Here is a 25,163-nt window from a genome sequence, read left to right on the forward strand (position 1 = left end):
TTGTTTGATTATATATCCCTACTTGTTAGAAAGGTTCTAGCTACACTACCAAGATGTGTATAGTTATTAACACACAAATAATAGAACAATAATAACCATTATTGAATGCTTACGATATGACAGGCTCTGTCTTAAAAACTTTATAAGTGTTGGCTTACATGTGATACTTCACAGCAGCTGTAAGAAGTAGGTCTTATTTTTATTAACACCATTTTACAGATAAGGAAATTGAGACATGAAATGTTAAATAATTTTCCCTGGACCACTTAACCAGCAAATGACTGAACCACGCTTGGACCCAGGTGGTCTGACTCCAGAGTCCATGCTTTTATTGACTATCCCACAGCTGCCTCTCTGTGTGTTACTCTACTAGCAAAGAATATGCTTTATAGAATATAAGAAAAATAGAAATTTTAAAAGAATGAAATGAACATTGGTAATAACTGTACAAACAAATAAAATATTTCTCTGGGATGAGCAATGTAGGAAATTTTAAGCAACCTGAGAAGCCAATTCAAGAAGTAATATAGGACAAGGAAGCTTTTCTTAGTCACGTTCAAAGGTATCAATACCTTAAAATCTACTGTATATTTCCCACCTAATGTGCAGTAGAAAGTTCTTGTTCAATTGGCAATGGGAATTATGCCAGTCTAAAATAAGCCTCCATTTTGCTCAATAAACCATTTGTTTTCCAGATAAGCTTCTATTTCACTTTGTCATTTGATCCGTAGTTCTTAGGTCTTACCAAAAAATAAGGGAGCACCGGAGCACAGCACAGAGTGATTGCTTTGGTGTTTTCAATGAAGTCAGATTGCTGTTTGAAGTCGTTATGACTGCCGCTTGTCCAAATGTGGCCACTGATGTGGTCAAGACCTGGTCAGAAATTTCTGTATAGGGGTTTTCAGGAGCTGCAACTGGTTGAAGGAGACCCTGCAAGCTAAGATGCCTGTTTAGAAGCTGCCTTTGCATGGCGCTTCATGAGACTGAGCAACAACCAGTTTTCTGCCTCAACACCTCGAGGATGTGATAAAGATCAAACTACCCCTTGACAACTGCGTGTGATTGAAATTTGAATACTCTGAATAATGATGAAATATACCACAGAAAAGAATTTTTATTTTCAACATATATCATTATGGCATGTTTCAGATTTGCTATAATTGGAGCTGCTTTTAAGCCCAGTTACAAATGCCCATTTTTTACATACACAGAAAATACACCACCTGGGAATTTACAATCTTTTATTTTCCAAAGTGTCGTTCTGCAAATATGGATCTCTTTTAAGATCAGGAGTCCATAGGAGATAGATTTGGCCTCATCTAAGTAAAATGAGCAAGAGGAAACATAATTTATGAGCTGTGTTAACAGAAGGGCACCGAGTTGGGTTTTGTTAAACTAATCTTATGGCTGGCAAGGATGACATGTCAGATGTTTCGTTCATTTTAAATACCAGACCACTTCCATACATCATTTTTATAATGTTAAGTGCATTATATAGGTACAATACCAAGAGACATGTATTTAAATGTGCCAGACAGATCCATTTGCTTCACTACATACTGTGTATCTCATTTCATTTTCCAAAGATGCATTTATCAGATTATTTTTTATGGGCTGACCCGTATTTTAGTCTTATTCACGTGGTCTTGTTTATTGGTGCTCTTATGCTTATTTGATTCTCCCTTGCACATACAGATTCAACCCATGTGAATATCATCATAATGTTCTCTAAGGAATCTCCTTTTTTAATACATTTGCCAATGTTATACAGTCAGAAAAAAGTATACGGGATGCATTTGGGGCTGTTTAGCATAAAAACTTCATCTGAAACAGCTGTATTGTATGAGACACTATGTTGTATTTCCGAATATTTAAGGTTGAGTTTCTTTACTGTGTGAATGCTATACTATTTTCTTTTCTCCCCTAAATCCGCCCTGTTTAACAGCAGACAAACCCAGGGAGCACTGAATGAATCCGATGATCCTGAAACAGGCTGTCTAACTGATAACAAGCCAACTTCTCGACACTTCTATCCTGTCGCCTTGCTGCTTGTCAGCTCACACCTGCTAGTTGTGTGGCTTATTTTAAGTCTTGCGTTACTGTTAGCCAAATACCAATAAGTTTTACGTTGTATTCCTTTCTTTTCTACAAATGACAATGGACTTTAAATTATGGGGACGATGCTGTAATATTTCTACATTTTCAGATTCACAGAATTTAAAAACAAAACCAGTGTTTGAACTGTAAGTGTTTTCTTTGTTTTTCCTAAAAATCTAAAAAGAGAAGTACTATGCATTAAGTGAATTATTTTGCTCTTTTGTTCATGGAAAAGTGTTTCCCACTGTTAACCAGCTCGAGAAGAATTTTTAAACTACTGTCTTTGGAATAAGACAAAGAACAGAATCCTGAAAGCTTGAAGTTCTGCACCTCCTGTTCCTCTTCCCATTAAAGTTATTAAAGAAATTCAGATTGAATTTGCACAACACATTGAAACCCTGAGACAAGTCCTAGAGATGTGGGAGGTTCCAGACTTTGTTTCCACTGTGCTAATGTCACTGTTTCCATCAGCTGATAGAACCTTCTGTTTGAGTTCTTAACCTGTTAGTTATGTTATTTCCTTGCCGCAATTAACCCTTTTCTGTCAAGTAACTTTATGGAGAGAATGGCTATTTATGTTTTGTAATTAAATTAACCTGTTTGGAACTATTGTTTGGTTGATTTGGCTTTCAGAGTACTTTTCTATTCTTTTTAACAAGGTCTTGTTTGTGTCTTGAGGCACCGTTTTCCGCACCTGTGACTTTTGTACTTTCCGTGCACAAGCATTCTTCCTCCATAAAGCTGAGGCTTGGACCAGGATGTCCAGAAAGCCATTTTTTTCTCTTCGTTGCACAGCTAAAGTAATTAAGTAAAATAGAAATGAAACTTTCCTTTAAAAATCTATAGGGCCAGACTTAATCAATTAAATGCCTTATTCCTAGAACCTGCATCCTTAGGGCTACATATAGATTTTAATGTGTTTTAAAGAGACTGAGAAATTAATTTGTGAAAAAGATAGAAGAAGGCAGATATATTTATGAAATTAAAGTGAAGCTGTATTGTGGAGCAAAGTATATTTAAAGAGTTTATTAAACCTTAAATATCTGTTAAGAGCAAAGAGACTTTAATCATCTCTTTCCGTGGGCAATAATGGTATTGGGCCTGGCCTAGGATTTAATTTTGTAAGATGTATCATCATTTGTGAAAAAAAAAAATGTAGAGTTGAATCTTTGTTATTTTTACTTGGACTGTTGCTGCAACTCTGCATTGAACAAATAAAGCATATTTCTTTATTCTGTGTTTCATGAAGTTGTACTTTTTCCCCTTTCACCAGAGAAGGATGCCGCATAGAGAATGTACTGAAGAATATCAAATGCAGAAAGTATGCTTTCAACATGCTACAGCTGATGGCTTTCCCCAAGTACTACAGACCTCCAGAGGGGACTTACGGAAAAGCTGACACCTAAGTTTACCAACATGTAAATAAACAGAAACACAAATACGCTCCAGTTGGATAATCTCCAACTTTTTATTTTTTTTTTACTGTCATAAATTTGTGGAGGGAAGTGATCAGGAATGTGTGCCCCAATCTAGAAATTACTGAATTAGTTATCAGTATATTATTCTGAAAGAAACCCATTTAAAATAATTCTAAAATAATACTGTGTTTCTAGTTCTAAGCTTCTTTGTATCGACCCCCGCTGGTTGAGATCAGCTCGGAAAGTGTAAATTTCATTCATTAAGTATTTTAAGGAAAGACATCCTGAGAAACCACAGGTTGCTACAAGAGGACTAGAGGTGATTCAGAGAGTGACACTCTCCCTCCGAAATGAAGATAGGAGAGTGTAAAGGGCAGAGAGACTTGGAGATATTATTTCACAGCCTTTCTCACACATAACCTTAGAGCCCATCTGTGGGATTTAAAAAGTATTTTTCTAGTGGACTGAAATTAGGTAGAGTTAACTCATGATCTTGACTATGGAACAATTTACAAGTGTGCTTGTAAAGACTTGTGTCATCCAACAGAGGTGTAACTTCTCCTCCTAAACAGGCAGATGAACAGTAAAGTTACTTTTCAAAAACATGGTATCTTTTCAAAACTCTGACTTGGGTTGTATGGCCCAGTTGTAGAAGTGGCAATAGAAAAAGTTGAATGGTATAATAGGCAAAACATTGCGAGGGACTGCGAGGGACTGCGAAGGAAATTAAAGATGATCAGCCTGTTGATGCCCAGGATAAAAATTCTATCAGCCTGAACTTTATGTAGTCAAGTTCATGAAAGTCAGTAAAATAGCTTTGAGATGTTTTCTATCAGTCATCTTGGCACAGAATATAGAGAGTGTAAGTATGCATTGTCTGGTGTAGATTAGTGTATGTGAAGAAACATTTTAAAACATGTGCAACCACAACTAATGATAGACCAAAACAGTTACTTCTGTTAACCTGAATTTCCAGTTTGTCCTTACTCAATAAAATAACCCCATAAGCTTTCTAAAATTCCAGATTAGAGGTTAATTTAGACATCATCTTGTATAACACCATTATAAATGGGTAAATAAGGCACAAAGGAAAATATGCCCCTAACCTCCCAGCGAGATAATTTTAGAATTGTGGTTACAATCTCTTCTTACCTTCCCTGTCTGTGGCTTGACTCTTCTCCATATTGCCATGCTAAATATACATGAAAATTGGGGGAGAATCCTAGTTAATTAGATAGAAATTGGCATTTATTGCTGGAATTGAAGCTTAGAGTACAAAGGTGTGAACAAATGAAATTTATTTTCTCCAAATTTTAAGAATTTACTCTTTCTTCTTTCTCATCAGAGGAGCATGCCATCTAGAGCATAATTTTCCTTGGAAATGCCAGAGGCTTATTTCATAGACATCCCTTACCTATGGCCACGTTCAACAGATGATATTATGGGGCTTTCCATAGCTAATATGATAGCTCTTTGACTAAGATGCCTTTTGAAATTAGGGTTCCAAACAGATCTCTAGGCTTGTGTTGGGTGTTTCAAATTATTACAAATTTTAGATAACCCTTTGGGGCTTTTAATACTAAAATTATCAATCTATTATTTCAGCAAATGACTTGTGGGCATTATACTCAAGGCAATTGCCAAACAATTTACAGCCTTTTTAATAAAAAGATGCTGTGTATTGTGGATCTACTTATGGACAAAGTTATCTTAGTGTTCTCCTTTATACCTCATTCTCCATTTCAATGATTAAATATAATCTTTGAATTGTTCAATTTCATTTGAAAATGGTAGGATTTGCGGTTATTTTCGTTATCCCATTGGATTTAAGGTAAAGAGGCTGGGATGACACAGGTTTTCTTGAATAATTATGAAGCCTCGTTCAGTATATCAAATGGTAATCTGACTTCCAAGAGACCTTAAGTGATTTATGATCCTGCAAATACTCTTATAAACAATAATTTTTATTTGTATTTTTAGAAATGAAAGCTCTTGACTTAAATATGGAAAAAATATTTATTAACTAAAAAGCTAACGATAACGTTTTCTATTTTTGGAAGACATTTCAAAGCCTTTTTTCTTTTTTAGTAAGTGCTAATATAAACGTCCAATAGAATAGAACTTACTGTAATACAAATGCATACAAGTTTTTATTTATTATTGACATAGTCATCTGTATTTCCCTATAGGAAGCCTCTATTTGTGCATGCTTTTAAAAGTGGATTTCATCAGGGCCCAGCCCAGTGGTACGGTGGTTAAATTGATGTGCTCTGCTTCAGAGGCCCAGGGTTTGCAGGTTCAGATCCTGAGCACAGACGTTGCACTGCTCGTCAAGCCACACTGTGGCGGCATCCCACATGAAATAGAAGAAGAGTGGCATAGATCTTAGCTCAGTGACAATCTTCCTCAAGCAGAAAGAGGGAGATTGGCAACAGATGTGAGCTCAGGGTCAATCTTCCTCACACACAAAAAATAAATAAAAAATAAAAGTGGATTTCATTAAGAAAATTTCTGTTTCATATCAACAATATTGCTCCTTTCCTGAGAGATGTTCCAAGTATCCTTCGAAAGCATCTTCTCTATTTCTTAAGTTGTTAAGGCTTTCTAAATCCAAGAACCAATGTTATACAAAAAATTTGAAAATCTCCTTTGTACAAACACAGCCTCAGTCATGCTTTTCTATCTGTATTTTTGTTTAAAGACACACCAGCCGGCCTATTGTAGGAGATCATGTTGAGCCAGAAACTGAACCAAGAAAATGACATTTCCAAACAAGTGTTTTTCCTCAAAAACATTGCCCCTCTAATATTATCAAATGTAGTTATCAATTCTGTATTAGCCAATTGCAGAGTCTTACAGAAAATATATTTTAAAACAAGGGAAGGTGGAATCATGATTACCTTTGACCCGGTGACAAAAGATCCAGGACCAGGAAATGGTCCATAAAGCAGCTGAACATAAAAGTTTAAAATATTTGATTGAAGCAGAACCACCCTGAGACACACCCATTCATTTATGCGGTTGTTTTCTTCTTGTAAATATCACCTTGGGTTTGTCTACACTCTGCCAAAACAATCTTTCAATGTAAATAGTTTGGTCAGTCTAATAATCCAGTGAGTCAGAGCAACCATTTGATCCAGCTGACAAATTGTGGTAAAATAACCAAGCACCCAGTTAGAGCAGCCTGTCATATACCTAACCTTCAGTCCTTGCTTTATAAGACTAACACTCTTCTAAAGAACCCTCAAGTCATAAAAGCTAGCATCTAGATGGAGGATGCTTCCCATTTTTTTTTTCCTCAAGTAAGATTGGTATTTGGCATAAAATAAGATTCAAGGTATAAAAGAAAAAGATTTGTATACAGTAATGCTTTTCTTCCTAAGCAAACCAAATCCCCCCCAATGTAAATTTTGATATGTGCCAGGAAAAGACGATACGGGTCACATGCTGGAACGGGCTCACGTTTACTCATGAGAGTTAATCATTAAATTTTCAGCAATTTTGTAAGCCAGTAGTAAAACACAACTATGGTTAAATATTAAATTATGAAATAAAATTGAATAAATTTTATTAAAGCAAAGATAAAACTTACTACTTCCTATTTTACTACCTTTTACAAATTTTCTATGTTCTTGAGGTTATTTGTGTTAATTGTATCTGTACAATTGAAATAGTATATTATAGAGATGCATTACTGTGCATATCTTCCTGGCTCCACCTTCGGTAACATCACGTTGGTAGCTTGAAATTGACCCCAGTGGGAGTATTTACACCACAGAAACTGCCAAATGCTACAAATCAGGGTTTTTAATTCCTGGAAAGCCAGTGGATAAACATTTACTGGCACACAACTGAATGCCACCATCATTTTTTCTCCAGAAAATAACAAACAATTGGAAGCAGGATCAAATTATTAAAATGACATTAAATGCAATCACTTATCTTCAGATGGGTGCAATTTTCTTTTGCTTTTTACCCTCTTTAAAGACTCTTATTAGTCTATAAGTAATATTTGATGTTTATATTTTATTCATAATTTATTTAATCATAGAGATGCACTTAAAAATGTATCTCTCTATGATGTTTGGCAAGGGAAATCTTAGCAATGGAGCTTTAGTGTAAGCAATAACAACTCCGGGCTAAATTCAGGGAAATGTCAGCCTAATTAGAGTATTACTGAAAATGTGCTTCAGTATCAATTTTTTAAGTTTATAATTTTAGTATTTGCTAAAAGCACTAAAAACAGTAACATATTACTGTGTGCCAATTCTAGTAAATATGGCTCAATTGGAACCCAAACTGTTAGATTAAGCAAATTAAACTCTGGCAGTATGCTAAATCAACACAGATGTTTTAGGTGTTTGATTTCCAAACAGGATGGCCTATCAATTGTTCAGTTCAATATAAAGGGCGTCTTTTGTAATCCTCTAGGAAATAAATTAACTTTTATCACAGATTTAAGAAACTGAGCTGTGAAAAACTATAATCAACAGTTACAGAGGGAAATGAACATATTGAACGCAAAGCATCCCTAATAGCTGGAAGGTTTAGAAATTATGCACTACTGAAGAGAATGATTTGCTGAGAGTTGTGTAGTTGATTGACAGTTTAGTGTGTGAATTCACGTTCATTTAGCCCAGCTGCAATCTGCAAAAGCTATGCTTTTTACCCCCATATTTATTTTCCGTTGCTTTGTAAAGCAAGTCCAATATATTATATCTTTTGTTTCTTTGGTTGTTTTAAGTTAGAACTTCCTCTCCAAACAGATGCTACAAATAATAACTGCCTTTAAGAACAGAAAATGAAATTAATGTTTTAGATAAAATATTGCAGGCCAATTAGGTATTGAGTTGAGGTATAAGAGTTTGGATTTTTACTTTCTGAGTCATAGTGCAGATGAAACACTCTTTGAATTTTATTTCTAAGCAAGTCAGAGAAAGTCTAAAGCGTTTTTGATGTCAAAGAAAAATCATATCTGACTTTTAGTAACAAGGAGTTGGAAAAAATTGTAAGGTAATATTAACCAACAAAAAAAATGAACATGTAATCAGCTCTCCTGAGTTTGAATTTTTTATAGATTACATGACTATTTATATTTTTAAATTAAAAAAGGAAAAAAAGGCTCACAATGAAGTATAGTACCCAGAGAGTGTGAATGTCAAGGGAGAGAAGACCGCATACAAGTCATGTTGCCTGAAACCATATCTTGCTTATCTTTTAGAAAATATAGCTCTTTAAGAATATGTTGCACTTTCATACACATTCACAATCTTCCTAAAATCATCTAAATTACTTACTCCAAGGTCATAAAAGGGCACAATCCAACCATACATCTTTAATGATGACTTGGTGTTGTTTCATTGACTAGGAGGCGATATTGACTCAAATATTGGCAAGATTGCTGTATTATCTATATAGTTCTTATGATGCTATCACTACCAATATTAAAAAATATTTCATGTCAAAGAACTTTCAAACCTTTAAAAGGCAGACTCCATTTGTCTATGACTATATAGACACTCCCATTTCTCTGCACACGTGCAATCATTTGTACACATATATTTCTCATGTGAATATTTTATTTTATTTAATCTAACACCTAATTTTCAGATTCTTGTGGTACTTATCTGAAACATTGGGATTTGTGGCTTTTTTTATGTTAAATTTATATTCTACATAAACCAATAATTTGTATTCCTAGAAAATGAGGCACAAATAGGTTAGATAATCTTATATTGGCATTTGAAGAAATATCATTTTGTTTTATTGTTCTGTGTAAACCATATTCATTGTACATTGTGTGTATATTTTTGTTTAAATAAATGTGATTTTTATTTTTTATGTTTCTGTCTTTTTCTCCCTATTATATATATTTTTTTCATTTTCATCAGTATAGCAATGTCTAAACATTAGTTAAAATATTAGAAGGGTAGGCTAAACAATATGTCAAAGAGAACAGACTAATTTTATGCTGGACCACAATTACAGTGCAAGTTTTACGTTGATATCATGTTAGTCTCATATTCACTAGCAGAATGCACCTTTCAGAGTTGTTATTCTGCGGGAGCAAGATCAACCACGATTTTAAAAAAGGTTCAAGAACCAGATGTCAGTGCTTCAACCTTGGGCAAATCACTGATCTTTGTAGTCCAGAATACATGTAGAGTCATTTGAGCACTGGAGACAATTTTTCCATGTAGGTATTTGGATCTTATCATTTATAATTCAATATAGCACCTGATAGTAGAAGGCAAATCCCAAAGAGTTTTAATTAGATCTTGTTGCAAAAGAATTAACCAAATGAGACCCCTGCTTGCAGGTAAAAAAGGAATGAAGTTTTGCCATCTGGAGAATTTCAAGAACATATCTGATCTTGCAGCAAGAAACATTCCTCTTCTGTAACGTCATCATCATCAATATATGTTGATACTAATGTGTGTTTCTTCATCTGAGCAGGAGCAAGGTTATAAGCAGCCCCATAGTGAAACAATGCGTAGTGAATTATAGCAAAATGCTTCCTGCCGTAAAACCAGAGGGACAGCAAGAGTAAAATGGTAGTACTCTGTTATATTAAATATCCATTCAAAGTTTAAGTGTTATAAGGGAGTGACAGTCCCATTCAAAGTCAGAGTACAACAAGGGACTCAGGAAATTTGTTCCAGGGCTATATAGTGATATCTCCAGAGAGTGGGATCAGGAAGGTGGTGGATGTAGTTGGAGCATGTGAAGCCAGCATCAATTCTAAGCCAAAGTAGCCACATGGGCATGATTCTATGGCTCCATGTAACAAACACTGAGTGTTCTTGCAATGATCCTGATGAGTAAGGGTAACTCAATAAGTTTTTAAATAAATGCTAAGTGAAAAGGGGCAGGGGATGGGAGAAAGCACTTTTGGGTAGAATACCAGGAATATGGTACTCAACTATTAAAAGCTCCCTTCTACCTCCTAATCCATCCAACTTTGTCACTATAGCCCTTAGTTTCAGAATTAAATAACAGCAATGATGATAATGATCTGCTTTTTGCGTAGTATGATGGCTTCTCAGTTTCTAAGCCAATTGACCATAAACAACCACCTCCTTGGTGATAATTCACCTCCTTTGACTTTGACTTTGTGCTGCACTCTTCTAACATCTGATTCCTCTCTAAACACTCTGTAGTCTCTCAGCTACTGCTTCTCCTTCCTCTGCCTGCTTCTTACATTTAGGAGTTGCCCAAAAGTCTAGACTCAGTATTCTTCTCTTCTTGTTGGATATGCTTTCCTTTGAGGTCTTCAGCTATTGTTTCCAAGGAGAAAACTCCAGTACTGACCTAAGGAATGTGAGCTTTTGAGTTAGAATGCCTGGATGCAAATCGTGGTTCCCAGAATTCACTAGATGAGGACATATGTCCAGTTACCTAATATTTTCTTGTCTGTAAAATGAGGTTAATAGTATGACTTAATTCAGTTTTTCTTGATGAAAAGTAAGTGAGAAATGTATGCATAGCCCTTTGCCCAATGCCCATTGTGCTGTCTTATCTGTTGGCACTCAGCATCCATTGCCATCATAGTTTAGGCCCCTGAAGTCCCATTACCTGGAACTTAAGAGTTGGCAGACTGAAAACTACATTTTCTTGGTATGCTTACCATGAAAGTTTTGGATATCATATAGGTTCTGCCAATGAGACCCCCCTATACCGTATTTGAAAGGAAGAAGGAAGATAGCAAGGAGTAGAAGGCATTCACCCCTTCTGTACCAGAATGGGCAGACAGCCATATTGCAGTAGAGGGGAAGCAGCAGTCGGACTCTCATATCTATTGTCAATTCCCCAGTTTGCTAGTGGAGGTGGCTGTGACTTCAGCACGGTGGAAGCCATAGCAGCAGCATTTTCCCTCTTGTGAGTGGTAGTAGGAGTTCCTGAAAACTGGATTAGAGGTGCTTGAAGTCAGAAGCCTGATAAGGGTCCACTTCTGACATGAAGTTCCTCCAGTCTTTCCATTGATTGTATAAACATCAGGTTCCCCCTATTACATGAACTCAACTATTTTCTGCTCGAAATGACCGGATTCTCATTCCTGCACTGAGCCCTCACTGATGCCCTCAGCCTATAGGACATATTCAATAAAGTTTTTGGTATTTGTTGCTGATTAACTTATTTATCTTTGATTTCTTTTTAGCTGGGCACCAGCACCATCTTTCCAGGTATCTGCTGGCTATTTGTGAATGTATATGTTTGAAGATATTCATGATTTCATTGTTCTTCTCCCAATTCACACACAGCCCTCCTAGGTTTCCTGTCTTTGTTAATGGAATCCATATGTTAGTCACACCGGTTCACAAGCTTGAATCAGCTTTAACTCCTCCATTTCTGTTGACGTATAATATTCCATTTGTCACTAAGATCTGTAAATTTTACCACCATATCACCACGTATCTGTTACTTTCCCCTTTCATTGCTACAGCTATTTCCTGCACACGCATTGTATATTACCCTCATAACTATAGTTCTGTCCAAACTAACTGAAGTTCGATATTCGATGAAATCCACAATTTGGCCTTACCTTCTCAGGGCTTATTTTCTATCTCTGAAGTTCTATCCTCTATACATATTTACACTAGGAGTCTGTGTACACAGTGCATGTCCTGTAAACACACACACACACACACACAGACTCACACACCCAAATTATCTCCAGGTTTTCTCTGAGGCTGTTTCCTCTCTTCCCACCATCCCCAAATCTCTTGCTTAAGGTTTAACTCGTATGCTTTTCTTTCCAAAGTGATCTGCCCACATCGCTCTAAGTGGAATTAGTCTGCATTGTTCTCACTCTTCTGTATTGTACCTGTATAACGCATTCATTCATTTTACATTCATCTGTTTATTCTTTCATTCATTCAGCAGATTCTTCTGAGTCTCCATGTAACTGGCAGGTGGTTAGACACAGGGTGTTAGCAGTAGACAAGAGGCATGGTTCTTCATTCACAGGGCTCACAGTCGAGTGACAGAGGCAGACAAAAAGAAAATCAACTAAATAACAATTATTAATTAAAATGTGTGATATGAAGTAAATGATCTATAAGCTTTAGCAGAGAGCCATAGAGCACATCGAGGGTTCCCTGTTTCACAAAGAGTAGTCACGGTGGTCTCTCTGAGGAGATGTCATTTAGACAGAGCTCTAAACGAGGAGCATCATCCAGCCAAAGGAAGAGAGAGGACAAACAGGGACATTGTTTGTGGGGCCAGTGCATGGGCCACAGAGTATGGGGCTGCTGGGGGACAGGGGAGGAGGGATGATATTAGAAAAAGCTTTGTAGACCAGGAAGGAAGTCAGGCTTTATTTTATGTGCAATTGGAAGCAATTACGAGATTCCAAGCAGGGGACTAAAGTGACCTAGCTTATATTTTTTAAAGGGTCACTCCAGGTGCTGTGTGGAGGCTGGATTGTAGGGAATCAAAACTGAGAGTGGTAAGGCAGTTGGAAGAATATTGCAGTACAGTGAGAGATGGCAAGGGACTGGAGTTAAGACAGTAAACATAAAGAGAAATGGAGACTCCTGTAATATGTGGGGAGTAAGAAAGGCAGGACTTTCTGATGGGTTGGTGGTCGGGGAGAGAGAGAGGGAGCTACTAATTAAGGTGAGTTTCATTTCTGACTTGAATTACTGAAAAGTGGTGGTAACATACTGAGATGCAGGAGAGGAAGGCAGGACTAGGTTTGATGGGAAACCAGTTGCTTGGCTTGGAACATGTAGGTTCAGCTGCCAAAGTCATCTAATCCAGGCAGAAACTCAGGGATATTCATAGAAATGAATCTCGGGTTCAGGGAAGACTGAAGTGGGAACAGAGCAGTGTAAGCTGACAGCACGTGTCAATGAATAAAAACACCTAGACCAGGAGTCAGCACTTGTTGGCTGAAAGTGAACACTTAACTAGCTTAAACAAAAAGGCAATTTCTTGTCTCATAAACTGAAAAAGAGCAAGGATTGAGCTTTCGGCACATCTATTGCCTCATGTTTAAATGACGATATCAGTTTTCTCCCTCTCTATTGCTGTCTCGCCTCTATTTTCTTTTTTTTTTCTTTTGACTATTCTTTCCTCTGTCTTAGTGTAATTTTTCAGATAGTCTCTGCTCGTTCCAGGGTTACATGGTACTTTCAGCTTATGTCTTATAAGAAAACACAGATCCTCTCTCTCCCAGCAACCATATCAATCCTCAAAAGGATTCTGTTCAGTCACTGTGTCCTGGAAGGAGACTCTGAGGGACCAGTTCGGACCACCCCTGCACCTCAATGGTGGATGAAGTGGGCACTTGGAATGGCAGCTCCCCCACATTATATGGCATTGAGAAAGAGCAATTCCCAAAAGAAAAAGACATGGGAAAAACGGACATCCACTTCCTCTGAGGAGTGAGTGTAGTGAGAAAAAAGCCTGAGACCAAGCCCTCACGAGCTCTAACATTAAGAGGTTGAACTATAATAAAAGCAGTCCAATTTTCATAAGATTTACTTCACTGTAGAACTGCATTTTATTTAGTTAGACTCTAAAGTCTCTAGTAAGATAAAAATGAAAAGTAATTTCACTGAAATAAGTGTAACTAAGGAAACAGCTGCAATACTACAGTGAGAGTAGTATTTTTATTTTTCTAATTTTGTCTGGATTTGCCATTAACTCTGAGAAAATCAGTTCATTGTTAGTGTTTTCCATGTTCCCATATGTAAACTGAAGATAGCTTAACGTTATGCCTGTCCCTAGTTAGCTTTGTGAATAAGTATTGAATCCACTGGAATGAAAGGTTCTCTGAAGTATGCATTGCCTCTAGAAAGGGGTTTGATTTCAGAGGTCCCTGATTTACTCCTAAAGAGAAATATAGGCTTGAATTTATTTCCTTTTTAAAGAGAAATAAAATAGAGGGATAAACATCCTTTCACCTTTGTTTCCTGTTTTTAAGTGAAGAACATCCTCTAGGATAATGTTTGTGTTCTCCCAAGACACATTATACAACTTGCCATTCACTCAGTGACTTATTTGCTTGGTGATTGTGGACACAACTGGACACAGATAGTTTAGCTACTATATTTCTTCCTTTTTTTTTTTTTTTTGATATTTGCCTACCTATGACATTTTCTTATAGAAAATTGAATAGGAGGGAAGATTTCATTCCATGAGTCCAGTATTACCCCGATATCAAAACTAGACAACAACAAGGAAAGAAAACTGCTGACCAATATCACTTATGAAATGATGCAAAAATTCTAAACAAAATTTTAGCCAACCTAATTCAAGTGAGAGTTATCACAGGAATAACATGGTTTAACATTTCAAAATAAATCAATATAATTCATCACATTCACAAACTAGAAAAGGAAAATTATATGATCATCTCTATAGATGCATAAAATGTGTTAGAGTCCAAAACTCATCCCTGAAAAAAAAAAACCAGAAAACTAGGAGTAAAAGGGAAATTTCTCAACTGATGAAGAGCATCTACACAAAATCTTTACTTAATGGTGAAAGACTGAATTCTTTCTCTATGAGATCAGGAATGAAACAAAGATGTCTGCTCCTAGCACTTCTGTAGATTGTACTGAAGGTTCTAGTCAGATCAGTAAGGCAAAAAAAATAAATAAAAGGCACTCAAATTCAAAAGGAAGATGTAAAACCATCTTTGTCTGTAGACAACATGATCAACTATGTAGAAAATCTAGTCAAATTTTCATAAAAATTAGAATAAATGAGTTTAACAAAGTTTCAGACCTCAAGGTCAATTTTAAAAATTAGTTTTATGTCTTTATTTCTAACAATACTCAATTTAAGTGTAATACAATGTATTATTTCCAAAGGTAAAAAGGTAAGTCAATGAATACAAGAACAGCTGTTTCAACAAATGTTTCTGGAACAATTGGATGTTCATATGCAAAAGTACATCTTCATGAATACCTCAAAGCTTGTACAACAATTCACAATTACAATATAAATTACAATTTAAACAATTACAGTGTAAATATAAAACATAATACTATGAAACTTCTAGAGGAAAACATGGTAAATTTTTTGACCTTGGGTTAGGCAAAGAGTTCTTATATATAACATCAAAAGTATGAGTCATAAAAGAATGGATGAATTGAACTTTATTGAAATCAGAAACTTCTGCTATTCATTTAACATTGTCAAGAGAAGTAAAATCCTAACGACATACTGGAGGAAACATGTACAAATTACATAGCCAGCAAAGGATTTTTATCTAAAAATATAAATAACTCTCAATACTCAACAATAAGAAAACAAACTACTAAATTAAAAAAAAAATCAGGAGCAAAAGATTTGAATAGATATGTTACCAAAGAAGATATATGGTTGGCAAATAAACATATGAAAAGATGCTCAACATGATCAGTCAGTAAGGAAACGTAAGTTAAAACCACCATGAAATACCGCTTGAGGATGTGGAGCAACTGGGACTCATCCTTGCTGCTGGTGGGGATGCAATATGATACAGCTTCTTTGGAAAACAGTTTGACAATTTCTTATAAAATTAACACATGTTTACTATGTAAGCCAACCATCTCACTCTTAGGTATTTACCCAAGAAAAATGAAAATGCATGTTCATATAGAAACCTGTACAAATATTTATGAAAATTTTATTTACAGCTGCCCAAACCTGGAAACAATTCAAATGTCCTTCAATCACCGGAATGGATAAAGAAACTGTGATACTTCTCTACATTGGATTATTACTCAGTGACACAAAAAAAATGAACTGTTTATATAATATTGGTGCATCTCAAATTCATTTTCCTAGGCAAAAAAAGTCAGAACCAAAAGACCACATACTGTATGCTTCCATTTGTATGGCATTTTGGAAAAGGAAAATTATAGAAACAGAACAGGTCAGTGGTTGCCAAGAATTGTGTGTTAGAGGAGGAGCTGACTGCAAAGGGCTAGCATGAGGAAATTTTTGGAGATGATTAAATTGAACTATACCTTGATTGTGGTGGTATATACTCCATTCCTTTATTAAAATCCATAATCTGTATAAAATGAAGAGTGAATTTTACTATGTCATTTTTTTAGATTGTGTTTCAATTTTTAAATTAATTAAAATTTAAAAATAAAAAGCAAATTAAAACCGCAAAGAGATATCACTCCATACCTACTAGAATGGCAAAAATTGAAAAGATTTACTATACCAAGTGTTGACAAGGATGTGAATGAATCTCAAAATAATTATGTTGAGTGTAAGAAACCAGAAAAAGTAAGAGTATACACTGTATATTTATATAGATATGATCATTGTAAAAGATGAAATGAAACTCATCATACACAGGCAACATGGCTTTTTATGTGGAATTCTTTAAATTAGAGATAAAATATTAGAATTAAGAAATGAATTTAGCTAGTCATTAAATATCAGAGAAGCATAGAGAAAACAATTGTATTTCCATGTACTAGTTTGTGAAGAATTAGAAAGTAAAATTTTTTTAAATCATAAAAATATCAAATGCAATAAAATCAATTTCACAAAAAATGCACAAGACCTCAATGCAGAAAATTATAAAGCATTAGTGAGAGAAATTACAGAATATTTAAATAAATGGAAGATATATCCTATCATGGATCCTAAAACACAATAAGATAAAGAAGCCAATTCTTCCCAGATTGATCTATAGATTCAAAGCAATCCCAAGCAAAATACTAGCAGGTTATTTTGGTGAAAATTGATGAGTTTATTCCAAAATTTATATAGAAATGCAAAGAGTACCATATAATCAAGGCAAGCTTGAATAAGGAGAGCAAATCTGTAGCACTCCCACAATGAGATATACAGACTAAACACAAAGGGAAGCTAATTAAGCATTATTACAAGTTTAGATGACAAGAACAATGACATAGAATCGAAAGTCCAGAAACCAACCTACACGTATTCAGTTACTTGATTTGTGACAAATGTGACACTGAAGAGCAATAGGGAAGAGACGGTATATTGACTAAATGGTGCTAAGGCAATTCTATATCCGTGGGTGGACCCCTGCCTTACTCCACATTAAAAAAAAAATCAATTCCAGGAAGATTTTAAGTCTTCACATAATAGGTAAAGCATTAAAGCATCTATATAATAATAAAGATTATCTTTATGACCATTGGTAGGTAAAGATTTCTCAAACAGGACACAATAGCCCTAACCTTCAAAGAAAACATGGATAAATTAGACTTTACTAAAATAAAGAACTTCTTAACAGAGCACGAAAGCACTAACCACAGAAAAAAATATTAATAACTTATAATCATTTTAAAATGAGTAACTTGTAGTGAGCAAATGACATCAAGAGAGTAAAGAAATAACTTAGAATAAGAGAAGATATCTACAATATTTCTAACCAGCAAAGTACTTGTATCCGGAATATGTAGATAACTTCTACAAATCATTAAAAGAAAACATATCAGATAATTCAATTAGAGGTCAAAAGACTTGAACAGACACTTTACAAAAGAAGATATCCAAAAATATGGACAGTGCTTATCTTCCTTAGTCATTTGGCAAATACAAATTAAAACCATATTGAGAAACCATATACACTTATCAGAATGATTAACATTGAAAACCTGACAGATCATGCACTAGTAATAAAATAAGGAACAGCTGGAAATCACATATACTGGTAGGAGAATTGTAAATTACTGTATTGACTCTGAAAACTAGGCAGTGTCTACTACCTTCAACATATGCATACCCCATGACCAGCCATTCTACTCCTAGACAGTGACATACCAAGGTCGGGGTGGTGGGAGAAATCTGTCCCAGGAAGGAAATTAGAGTACTACGCCTGGTCTGTAGAGAATTTTACAACATAAAAACTGAAAAAAGTGACTAAAAGATGGTCTGAATTTTATTATGACTCTGCCCTAGAAATTGTAAACAATGCCAATGGGCAAATACTCTTCCCCAAAAAGTCTTATCTGGGTTTAAATTCTAAAAAATTGACACAGCTAATATTGAGTTTTAATAATATATATGTCAGCTTCAAATCAGCACATTTTTACTATTTACCCTTTAATAAATGTCAACTCATTTGCATGTTTTCATTTTAAGATTAAGTTCTTTACAGTTCCGAATTATAAAAATTTGTGTCACAAATTCCTGTTATGCTATATCTTCCTGCGCAAAGATATTAGATTCAAAACAAGCAATGATTGCAGTGATGGTGAAGTGATTATAAAGACAAAAATGAAACTTGAGTCACCGCAATTCTTTTACTCTACAGAACCTCTTGAAATTCTTGTTTTTAAAATTTAAAACATTAAAATAGTGTGATCTGAAAGGAATACTATTTTTGTTTTGAAAGTGCAATTTGTTGTTCACATATGTAATATTTTACTAAAATTAAGAAATCTTTAAAATTGAAATTTATTGTTTTTTCAACTATTAATTGCTAGTTTTAAAGGTAAAGAGCAAACAAAGATAATAATGTGTGTTATTTTTACCTTATTATTACTGAAAATAATTTTATTGTAGTGGGGGGAGGTTTATTAAAATACGATTTGCCCTGGTGTCAAATACACCATGTATGCCAGTGATCCTGGGTATATATCCAATAGAAATGTATAATGCCTACATATGTGCTTCCAAAACATTTATAAGAATGCTTTTAGGAGTATTATTCATAACGTGCCAAAACAGTAAATAACTCAGAAGCCCATCAATAGTAGAACTGATTAATTTTGAAATTATATACAATAATGAAAAAGAATAAACTAATGCTACATATAAAAACATATACGAATTGCTCAAACATAATTTTTGTGGAAGAAGTAAGACACAAAAATAACAGATACTTCAATTTATAAACATTCAAATAGACAAAAAATGAGTCTATGGTGCCAAAAGTTAAAATAGTGGTTATTTTGGGGAGGAGAAACGAGCAGTAACGGGAAGGGTTAGAGGGATGACTTCTGGCATGGCAGTAATAGGGGTAGTAATAACATGGACGTATTCACTTTGGGATAAATCATTAAACTTTATTGTTATGATTTATGGGCTTTTCTAAAATACGTTATTTATTTTAAAAGGGAAAGAACAAAAGAGTCACCCACTGCCATGTGAAAGTTATTGGCTCTGAAAGTTATTGACGTAAGCTACAGCCATGGATTAAGACTTTTACTGCCCAATTGTACAGGAGCTCACAGCAGAGGTATGGTTCACCCTAAGCACAAGATGTTGGTGCTTCAGCTCAGGGATTTTCTGAGGGTGATGTTTCAACTAAAACAAACATGGGGGTGAGGGAATGATTGTATAGCAAGAGGTGTGGCCACCATCATCTTGAAGCAGTGCTCAAAATGCCTGCGCTTATAAAAGGGTGGAAGTAATGACAAGCTCAGTGCAATTCGGTGTCCCAGACAACAGTGCCTCAAGGCAAAAAACAATAGAAATGAAGAACTTTCAAATAGGCTGTATGGAAAAGGGCCACTTCACATACGACCAGGTCTTAAGAACCACAAACATTGTAATTTTTTAATTTGTAAAACTAAGAAGAAATGAGCTATCAAGCCACGAAAGGACATGGAGGAAGCTTAAATGCCTGTTACTAAGTGAAAGAAGTTCTTCTGAAAAGGTTACAAACTGTACGATTACAATGTTTGACATTCTGGAAAAGATAAAACTACAGAGACAAAGTTCAGTGACTGCCAGCTGTTAGGCAGGAGAGAGGGAGCACAGAGGGTTTTAGGGCAATGAGACTCTTCTGTATGACACAGTAATGGTGGCTATATGCCATTGTACGTTTGTCAAATCCAAAGAAGGCACAACACCAAGATTGAATGCTAATGTAAACCATGGACTTTGGGTGATAATGGTGTGTCAATGTCGGTTCATCAGTTGTACAAATGTACCACTCTGGTGAGCATTGTTGATTACGGGTGAGGCTGTGCATGTGGGGAGGCAGGAGGTATATGGTAAATCTCTGTACTTTCCACTCAGTTTTGCTGTGAACCTAAAACTGCTCTAAAAACTAAAATTCATGTAAAAGGGAAAACAATTGTAAAACTATAGCAATGTGTCAAATGTCACTCTCTGAGAGAGGAGAAAAAGGGTACGGTGGCAAATCTTTCCCCCAGATGTAGTAATCTTATAACGAGATCTGGTAACCGTTCTTTAAAAGATTTCAGCTAATTGAGTTTAACTTCATAAATCATGAACTTCAGAAAATCAACATTAATGGCCATCCTGGTTAGACTAAAATCAATAAGATTTTCATCATTTATCTTATTTTTTTAAATGCCGTTTGAGTTTCTGTATGGTTTTTGGCAACACTAAGTACTGAATTCTGCCTTAAGGGCTGGGAATAGCTTGTTTTTTAAACGAAGGTCATGTCACCGACAATTGTATACACATCTCCTGTTAATTCTCTGGAAACTTTAAATGTGAGGAGTGAATAGATCTGGCATTAAACTAATAAACTTCCAGGGCTGGGAAAACACTACGCCGTGCCAATGACAGTGTAGACTGCAGCTGCTGAAGAAACCACAACTCTGCCCAGACACGTTGACCCCTCAGCCTGAGACTGAGCACAGTAAGGAATTGGTGATGTCCTAAACAACCCTGGATTTGTAACTCATAAGGACAAAACAATCTGAATTTTCACTTTAAAATTCTTTTGGAATTTGACATGTTAGCATTGTAACTTACAGAAGGACTTAGTCTGCAGATTTCAAATCTCCCCTGGAATTTACTAACGTGAATAAATTTAGGCGTCTTTATTTGTTGAAATTTTATATTGGTTCCCTTTTACATTGTTTTTAATCTTATTACAGAATCTTATGCTACTTGGGCCGATGTGGATGGATATAACCTGGTATGGGAAATAAAATTGAGAATGAAATAATGGGGGGCTTGGAGTTATTCAGTATTCTGTCATCACTCGTATAAGAGCCCTCTAGTGGCAGGAGAGTGGTCCCAGGAGTATCCACAAAGGATCTTTGATCACCTTGGGGAGAAGCTTCAGGAAGGTGGAACAGAACAACTCTAACAGATTGCTGATTTCCTCCTCCAGATTGACCATGGATTTATTGGTTGAATGAAATGGGTAAATATAACAACAGTTGGAGAATATTACTGTGAAAGAAGGAGGGTATCTCTGTTCTTCTGTGGATATAGGAGGACTTCCACTAAGAAATACATTCCTGGTCTCTCTCCATTCCCCACTCAACCAACTCCAAAGGGGAAAGGCAACATATCAGACTAATGAATTTGGGAAGGAAACTCAGCGGACATAACTGTAGCTTCCTCTCTCTTCATCTTTACTTTGGGGTTTTGCAGCTGTAGAACACACGGTCTGGTCTGCTTCAACACATGACACAGGCTTCCTGGCAAAGATCCTGCTCCTGCTGGGGAGTCCTGCCGTTTTCTAGGGCCTGGATGGATAAGACTGTCCAACTCAGAGGTTTAACATTACTGGGGCTATTACCATGACACCCCAAAGCCACATTCTCTTGACAATTACATTAAAGTGTTGATATTGACTTCTGGCTTCTGGTTTCAGCTCAGAGCTGAAAAAATACTGTTCTCACCCTTACAACAAGGACAATATTACACAAACTACAAATTAAAGTCTTTTCTTCAACTTATCACACAGCTGAGTCTCCATTCAGACAAATATCCACTAACTTCCATAGGGAACAAAGGCATTAATTAGCCTTAGGGGACTGGTAGAAACCCATAGTGGCTGTGAAAAAGCAGAAAGAAAGGAAAAAAATAAGTGCTAACCCTGAGGGAGGGTGGGGAGTTTGCGCCAGGCTCAGCACCACACCAGGTGGAGGAGTAAGTGCAAAGGACAAATCCTCCCTGTGGTACAGCACAAAGGTAAGCACCAAAACCAAGGGTGAAGCAGACATTGAGGACATAACCTCTGGCAAATCAGCCTTCTCCCTAAACACAAGCAATCGCTAGAAAAATTTGAAGACTGTTGGTCACAGAGGGTATCCATGACAACAATAAAACTCAAATTCAGCCTGACTCTGGGTTCGATTTACACAAATCCCCATAAAATAGGCCTGGAAGAAGGAAAGCTATGCTCATCTCTAAGCATAAACAAAATTAACCTTAGTATCTATTGTCTTTAAAAAAATATGCCCAGTATTAAATAACTAATTACAAGGCATACAAAGAGTCAAGAATAAACACACTTGTGTAAGACAAAGCAATTAGAACCAGACTCATATATGACACTAATGTAGGAAGACTCAGAGAGAGAATTTAAATTAACTAAGATTAATATGTTAAAAGTTCTAATGTAACAGATAAATGATATTCAAATCGGATAGGAAACTAGAGTGAGAGAAGGAAACTATATAAGAAAATCAAATGAGAATGTTGGATATTAAAACTATCCTTGAGTCTTATGGTACACTCGACGCAGCTAAAGAAAGAATCAGGGAAGTTGAAGACAGATCAATAGAAATTATTCAAACTGAAAGAAAAAGAGAAAAAGAATGGAAGAAAAAGTGAAATGTAAACAAAGAACAGAATGGAGCTTCCAAGAGGTATGGAATAATATCAAAATTTCACAAAAAATCACAAAAACACATTAAAGAAACTCATACAGTACCAAAAAAGGATTTAAAAAATCAAATAAGGCATATCATATACAAACTGTTGAAAATTGTTGACCAAGAAAAAATCATGATAGTCTCCATAAAAATAGAATACACTATACACAGAGGAACCAGAAACCATTCATTCTTCACTTTCTTAAAGAAGCAACTTAGACAGTTGATTTGAGATGTTTCTTCTTTCTAAAACAAGCAATTAGTATACGTTAAATTGCTCTCTAAGTGCCACTTTAACTATATCTTACACATTTTTTGTATGTTGAATTTTCATGTTTATTCAGTTCAAATTTATGTCCCATTTGCTTTTTGTTTCCTCTGTGCCTCACGTCTGTATTACAAATCTATGACCTAATCACATGGAAGGGAATAGGCAAGAAAACAGTGTTTGGACTAGATACTGTAAGGCTAAAGAGGAAACGAACAATGAACACTGTACTTTAGTTCATAAATTGTTTCTCACGTGAGTACAGATTAGGAATTTTGAAACTACAGTTGTACTGTGGTTGAACAAATACATCATTATTTTGTAGATAGTGAGAGCTAGGTTTCTCCCTGTCTGAGAAAGAAGTAAGGAAAGAGGAAGGATGGAATAAACCCTACTTAGTGGGAGTGAATTGAAATCAGAGCTATCAGTATAAAGTCATGTTTATAGGTATATATGTTTATATTCATATATACACATACATATATGCATATATACGTGTACACACACAGATAGGCGAATACAGAAATATAGATTTGTGTATACAGATGGAAAGGTATGAATACACACATTACTAAGCTCTGTGCATGAAGAGGACCTAGAAGCAGTAGCAATGAGTGCGTTTAACACCTACATATTGGTTTCTAAATTCCGTCTTCCAATATTAAGAACCAAGACTACTTGGATAAATGGTTTATTCCGGGGTAGAGGGAAGAGAAAATACAAAATGAATCTGGATCATCCTTAGGTGCTAGAAAGTAAAGACAAAATAAAAGAACAAAAATCAAAACAAAACACAAAAGAAACGTCAAAAAACCACAAGGGCCAATCTGAAAGAGCCCCAGTGGCGACAGTTGGAACAATTAGAGTCACAAAATGAATAACGATAGTGTTGGATTATTAACCAAAGAATAAAATAAGCATGTGTGATAAAAATAAATGACTGCATCAATAAATGAGAAAGAAGAGACAATATACCCTTACAGAGAATTCCAATTAATGAATGTAGAAGGAATGAGAGCAGAAAAATCACTACTATTCATTACTCCAATGGTCACTAGCAATAAAATATATTATCACGTACCCTCAGTTATAATCCAATAAGATGAGCACATCATCACTCTGATATTTCCTCAAATCCAGAAACTTAATCTAATAGTGAAAAGCTATCAGGCAGATACATCCAAATTGACGGACAATCGCAAAATACCTGACCAGTACTTTTCAAAATTGTCAAAGTTGTGAGTTACAAAGAAATGCTGAGGAACAGTGACAGACTCAGGGAGACAAATGACACATGACAACTCAATGCAACATGGGACCCTGGACTGGGTCCTGGAACAGAAAAAGAACATTAGAAGAAAAACTGGGGAAATCCAAATAAAGTCTGTAGTCTAGTTAATAGCATGGCACCAATGGCCGTGTAAGATGTTAAGGTTAGGAGAAGCTAGGTGAAAGTTGTACAGGCATGCTGAACGATCTTTACAACTCTCCTGCAAGTCCAAAATTATCTCACAATTTTTTAAAAAACTAAATGCTTATATCTTTACCTCTGACAGCCTTGCTCCTTCTCTAACCTCCTAATTTGTTCAAAACATGGACAGGAAGAGGCAATATTATAGATTAATTCCCTAAAATCTTCCTTAAAAAATAACTTTTGTAGGACTTATTTGCTTAAAACTGTGTAATGTAATGATGGATAATAAATTGAGTAATTTTTCTAGCACAACTTTTACCACTCATCTTTAGAAATTGTCAGATAATCCGAGAAAACTGTGTATGATAATTTTACTTGAATTATTTCTCTCTTTAGTAAATCTTTTTAGTAAATATCTTTTCTAAATTTACTCCTTAGCGAGT

At 35.5% G+C, this 25,163-nt stretch overlaps 1 protein-coding gene across 35 annotated transcripts in view; it reads left to right on the forward strand.

The window, feature by feature from the left end:
* INPP4B (inositol polyphosphate-4-phosphatase type II B) overlaps positions 1-9,356 on the forward strand; it is a 747,831-nt gene extending 738,475 nt beyond the window's left edge. For 13 of the 35 annotated variants that reach the window (XM_070258371.1, XM_070258379.1, XM_070258378.1 and 10 more), the window contains one exon: positions 1,946-3,329. In XM_070258371.1, coding sequence (XP_070114472.1) covers positions 1,946-2,120 — 175 coding nt within the window. In that variant the 3' untranslated portion in view covers positions 2,121-3,329. Of the gene's footprint in view, positions 1-1,945 lie in introns of all 35 variants that reach the window. The other 22 variants (XM_070258381.1, XM_023636505.2, XM_070258404.1 and 19 more) reach the window with 5 other exon arrangements.
* Positions 9,357-25,163: the final 15,807 nt, after the last annotated feature.

The sequence above is a fragment of the Equus caballus genome, chromosome 2 (genome assembly GCF_041296265.1).
Source record: "Equus caballus isolate H_3958 breed thoroughbred chromosome 2, TB-T2T, whole genome shotgun sequence".
Taxonomy (NCBI): Eukaryota; Metazoa; Chordata; class Mammalia; order Perissodactyla; family Equidae; genus Equus; species Equus caballus.